Here is a 6,075-nt window from a genome sequence, read left to right on the forward strand (position 1 = left end):
TCATCAGATGAGAATTGTCCACCTACTCGCAGCTCGCTAAAGAAATTGGTGGAAAAAGGATGCTGGGTTGTTGCAGAAGTCCAAACAAACAAGGACAGACAACTGCTTGAATATTTGGTTAGCAGCTTTTTACATTAATGGTCTCACGTTTATATATTTTAAGTGGACAACTGTAGTTGGATTGATGAAACATTGTTATTTTAAGTGACACTTAAAGGTTGCATTTTGGTTCTTATATTCACTTTTAATTCCTGGTTTTTCTCCGTGTAATTAGTTTCTTTCTTTTAGTTGTTGGAAAAAGGGACCTTTCGCATCGATAAATTGGCAGAAATATTTATTTCAGTGGATAATTTGGGTGATTATCTAAGCTTGCTTGATATTCAACCCAGCCTTAAAATTTTGGAAATGTACGCAAACAGAAGCTACTAGCTAGTCGTGAATGATTAGTATTACTAGTTGTTAATGCTTTAATGCCAAATTGGATTTGGTAAGGGCTTCCAATTTGCTTGCGCTAGGCAGGCACAGGGAACTCGGTGACTAGTTTTTTGCTAATGATATTGGTGAGTAGTTATTTTAGTAAGGCCTCACTTATGAGGCACTTAGCTTACTTTACTTGTGCTCAGGCAAGGATACAGGGGAATCACCAGACCAGAACAGGTTTGGATTTAGGTTTCAAGTTCAGTGCATGGCTGTCCTTGCTTCTGAATGGGGCATTCTTCTTTTAAATGCATTTGTTTTTTACCTTTATAAATAAAATTGTCCTGTTGGCTTGTACCAGAAAAGAAAAAAAGTAAATTTGTATGTGCATATGTTCACATATATATATATATATGTATATATTTGTTGTATACCCTTGCTTTTTCACACCTATACGATTGTATCTTATTAATCAAGTTAGATTATTATTTCCAGAAAAAAAGGAAAACACTACATGATCAAGTTATTCTCTTTTTAAATGTTTTTAAGGTTTATTTGGCAATGGAAGCTGGTTACATGGAGAAGGTCGATGAACTTTGTGAGCGTTACTCGCTTGAAGGTTTTTTGAATGCCAAAAGTACGCCCTAACCTGATATTAATAGTCTCTTTTCGTTTGTTGTTACCATAATTGAAACCCAGAGCTCCAAAATGAATTTTCCTTGCCCACAACTTTTGGATGGTGCAATAGTCTACTTTGACATTTTATATGGTTTATATTTAGTCTCATCAACCTTTTATTTTTGCCTTCTTCAGGGAAAAAAAAAGGTTCCTTTTGCCTTTAGAACTCGAATCAACCCTTGCAAGTATTGGTTATCAGCTGGTGTGAAAGTCATGCTAACGGATACTAAACTAACTTGCAAAATTATAATTTGACACATTTCCTTGTTTACCTTTCTTTATGGGATCATTCTAATGGTTCTTCATATTACTTTAAACATCTCTTTCATGAAAAATATATTTGTTGCTATCACCAAAAAAAAAAAAAAAAGGGAAACAAGGACAGACAACTGCTTGAATATTTGGTTAGCAGCTTTTTACATTAATGGCTCTCACGTTTATATATTTTAAGTGGACAACTGTAGTTGGATTGATGAAACATTGTTATTTTAAGTGATACACTTAAAGGTTGCATTTTGGTTCTTATATTCACTTTTAATTCCTGGTTTTTCTCCGTGTAATTAGTTTCTTTCTTTTAGTTGTTGGAAAAAGGGACCTTTCGCATCGATAAATTGGCAGAAATATTTATTTCAGTGGATAATTTGGGTGATTATCTAAGCTTGCTTGATATTCAACCCAGCCTTAAAATTTTGGAAATGTACACAAACAGAAGCTACTAGCTAGTCGTGAATGATTAGTATTACTAGTTGTTAATGCTTTAATGCCAAATTGGATTTGGTAAGGGCTTCCAATTTGCTTGCGCTAGGCAGGCACAGGGAACTCGGTGACTAGTTTTTTGCTAATGATATTGGTGAGTAGTTATTTTAGTAAGGCCTCACTTATGAGGCACTTAGCTTACTTTACTTGTGCTCAGGCAAGGATACAGGGGAATCACCAAACCAGAACAGGTTTGGATTTAGGTCTCAAGTTCAGTGCATGGTTGTCCTTGCTTCTGAATGGGGCATTCTTCTTTTAAATGCATTTGTTTTTTACCTTTATAAATAAAATTGTCCTGTTGGCTTGTACCAGAAAAGAAAAAAAGTAAATTTGTATGTGCATATGTTCACATATATATATATATATGTATATATTTGTTGTATACCCTTGCTTTTTCACACCTATACGATTGTATCTTATTAATCAAGTTAGATTATTATTTCCAGAAAAAAAGGAAAACACTACATGATCAAGTTATTCTCTTTTTAAATGTTTTTAAGGTTTATTTGGCAATGGAAGCTGGTTACATGGAGAAGGTCGATGAACTTTGTGAGCGTTACTCGCTTGAAGGTTTTTTGAATGCCAAAAGTACGCCCTAACCTGATATTAATAGTCTCTTTTCGTTTGTTGTTACCATAATTGAAACCCAGAGCTCCAAAATGAATTTTCCTTGCCCACAACTTTTGGATGGTGCAATAGTCTACTTCGACATTTTATATGGTTTATATTTAGTCTCATCAACCTTTTATTTTTGCCTTCTTCAGGGAAAAAAAAAGGTTCCTTTTGCCTTTAGAACTCGAATCAACCCTTGCAAGTATTGGTTATCAGCTGGTGTGAAAGTCATGCTAACGGATACTAAACTAACTTGCAAAATTATAATTTGACACATTTCCTTGTTTACCTTTCTTTATGGGATCATTCTAATGGTTCTTCATATTACTTTAAACATCTCTTTCATGAAAAATATATTTGTTGCTATCACCCAAAAAAAAAAAAAAAAGGATAAAAATGAAGTGGATTAAAATTCAAACCTCTTGGTTATAAATCCTTTTATAATTTGCCGTCTTCAAATTCTCTGTTCTTTTTTATTCAGACCCTTGTTGTTTTTACGTGATGCACTGATATTTGATCCATGCCGTTGCACTTATCTTACATACATGCATATATGGATCTTGGCGCCCACCTTTTTGCTCTGTACTATACACCCTGTAATTTTTTGCTTTACAGCAATAAAAAAAAAAGTCATATAAGGCATACTCTGTTCATGGATGTGCATGTAAGCTATGTTTGGTGTTGAATAGTTTTCTTTCCAAGTAGTGACTTCTGCGTCTTTCTATTTTTACTGTTGTTCCTAAAAACATAGTACCTGAGGCAAGTCTTCTGCATAGTCGCTACCTGAATCTTGATGAATTGGCTGTCGAAGACATAATTTGGATTGATGGGATTAATTCTCTCCGCAATGCAACATGCCACATTGAAGGATGTAAAGTTGTGGGCCTTGATTGTGAGTGGAAACCAAATTACATAAAAGGCAGCAAACCCAACAAGGTAATCATAACAAATTTTCTCTGATTCATTGTTGCATCTCTTGCGATATCTTTTTCTCTTCTGACAATTCTTGATAGTTTGATTGTTCTGTCGTATTTGGTCCTAATTTCAGCCAACCATTTTATTTATAGATCTCCACATAATATCTTATTTTTTTGATCAAAATGAGGTCAGATAACGGTGTGCCAATGTGTTTTGTGTAGAAGGAATGATCTTTCTTTATCCGGGTTTCAGGTTTCTATCATGCAAATCGCTTCTGATAAAATGGTTTTCATCTTAGACCTCATAAAGTTGTTTGAAGATGTGCCTGACATTCTGGACAACTGTCTAACTCGCATTTTGCAGTCCCCTAGGATTTTAAAACTTGGTATGTAAGTCTCTGCATTATTAAAATGGATTCTCTTGCTTCCCTGTGATTATATGATTTTTTGAATAAACTGTTTTGTGATAGGTTGCACTCTAGGGTTCTTAGTTAAAGTTGACTTAATTGTCTGCTACTTTAGAATACCAAAAATGGGACTGGACTAAAAGCGTGCCAAACAACCCCATGGGGAATAATATAATGCTGCCTGTCAAGTAAAAGCTTGGTCCGCTGCTTGTCTCATAATTATTTATACTATTCATATGGCTGGGGTATTCGTAGCCTTTTCATTAGTCAAATATCCCGTGGATACTTCCTAATATTAACTGTAAGCATGGTTTCTTTGTGGCTTATGCGTGTTTTAGGTTACAATTTTCAGTGTGATATAAAGCAGCTGGCTCATTCCTATGAAGATTTAGGGTGTTTCAAGCACTATGAAATGTTACTGGACATTCAGAATGTCTTTAAGGAGCCTCGTGGGGGTCTCTCTGGGCTTGCAAAGGTAACATAATACTGCATCTTTCTGAATGTCCGTGCTTATGATTCTTGATTTTTTCCTTATCCTTTTTCTCTTTTAATGGCGTTGACACTATATTCAGCTAAGAGCAATGTATTAATAACTACTGCTGTCAGAAAATACTAGGGGCTGGATTGAACAAGACAAGACGAAACAGTAACTGGGAACAACGTCCGTTGACTCGGAATCAGGTAAGTTGCTTCTCCATGACTCTGTAAACAAGTTCATTGTTGTCTTGTTGCTATGATTTGGTTGGAGAGATTGTTACTTGTTTTCATTGGAGCAGTATGGTGAGTTTTAGAGTTACTTGCATACAATTATTCCAAGGTTCTTTTTCTAAGATATTTCTTTTGAGGGATCTGGGATTTGCATTCTTTTTGTTTCTGCTTGTGCTGCATACTGAAAATAATGCATTGTAGTACGAATCGAAGTTCTGGTCTCCCAGTGTTTTTGAACAGTTTTATGATCTGAAATTATTTGCTTGATCTATGGAAAAAATGCGTCCATTTTGGCGTGCAATCAAATAAGCTGATGCTATATGCTCTTTCAGCTGGAATATGCTGCTCTTGATGCTGCTGTGCTTATTCCCATATTTTGTCATGTTCGTAATCGTTCTCAGACTGACGATGTCGAGGGACATGAAAAAATCGAGTGGAAGTCCTACATTGTAAGGGAAATTTTGTGATCTCTGTTTCCAAGTGATGCGTTTGCGCGTTCTTGTGTCTTGTGTTCTTCATCGATCTTTCTGTTAATTCTGTTTTTACCATACAGGTTTCACATATGGATAACCCCAAGAAGCCCAAAAAGCAAAGTGGAAGAGATCAGAAATTAGAAGCTGATAGAAAGTTGCACTGATGATCCAGTTGGTAGCATAGTAATTAGTATACTCCGCTGTAAATATATCTTTTTATTGGACGGTGATGAACAATGATATTTATGTGAATATTTTTCACTCACTAGGAGCAATGGAAATGACTGGCCTGCTGTTTCCCTAATGTTTTGAATCATTAACTAGTTTCCATTCCATTTCTTTTTTACCTTTTGCCACTGCCTTCCTATTTGGAAACTAAATCATTTATTTTTTTTCACTGCTGGGGTCTTTCCTATTCGAAATCAAATAATTTAGTTTGCATTGTTTGCTAACGCCCCATTGTGCAGGTCGTAAATGAATCCAAGAACTATCTTTGTGCAATACTTGTGGTCACCAATAAAAACCTTAACGATATTGCGCAACTCAGAACTATAAGATTTCAACAAGTTTTGTTCAACTTTTTATTTTTTATTTTTTAGTTGTGACTCTTTAACTCGAGGAGGGTATTTTATACCCTACCACAGAATTCTCCAAATATTTTCTAGTCTGTTTTCCTTCTAATATCAAAATCATGCCTTGAGATTTCTTCTTCCGAAGTAACTAAAGGCCATTGATTTTCTTTTTTTCCACGAAATTGTGATCTGCTTTTGGCTATTTTAGTTTGATGAAAACACCACTACGATATGTACTTCTTGAAGCACTGCTTGAACCAAAAGGAGCTGAAAAGGATAAAAGAAAGGTAGAAATATATTTTTCTGGCTTATCATTCTGCGCCGATTAATACATTTTCCACGTTGTGTTGACTTCTAAATACAAGGTGTTCAAACCTTGTAATTTTGCTAAAGTGCCACCGAAATTATGGGGATCAATCAGGTTTGTATTGTACTATCACCACATTTTATGGTCCCAAAATGAAAGTAGAGAGCACTTGTCTATATTTAACCATTTCGTTACATTACATGGCAAAGAAAACATCTGCAATCAGTC

General features: G+C 35.1%; 1 protein-coding gene across 1 annotated transcript; it reads left to right on the forward strand.

Annotated features, from left to right (window-relative positions):
* Window positions 1-3: 3 nt before the first annotated feature.
* On the forward strand, window positions 4-5,263 carry LOC112093975 (exonuclease mut-7-like; the record flags this gene model as incomplete). Its single annotated transcript, XM_024173688.1, has 8 exons — window positions 4-117; window positions 967-1,054; window positions 3,215-3,399; window positions 3,634-3,766; window positions 4,126-4,262; window positions 4,394-4,468; window positions 4,828-4,944; window positions 5,049-5,263. Coding segments are annotated over 8 exons (933 nt in total), but the record flags the coding sequence as incomplete, so codon positions are not given.
* Between the last annotated feature and the right edge of the window lie 812 nt (window positions 5,264-6,075).

The sequence above is a fragment of the Morus notabilis genome, unplaced genomic scaffold (assembly GCF_000414095.1).
Source record: "Morus notabilis unplaced genomic scaffold, ASM41409v2 Scaffold895, whole genome shotgun sequence".
In the NCBI taxonomy this organism is placed as follows: Eukaryota; Viridiplantae; Streptophyta; class Magnoliopsida; order Rosales; family Moraceae; genus Morus; species Morus notabilis.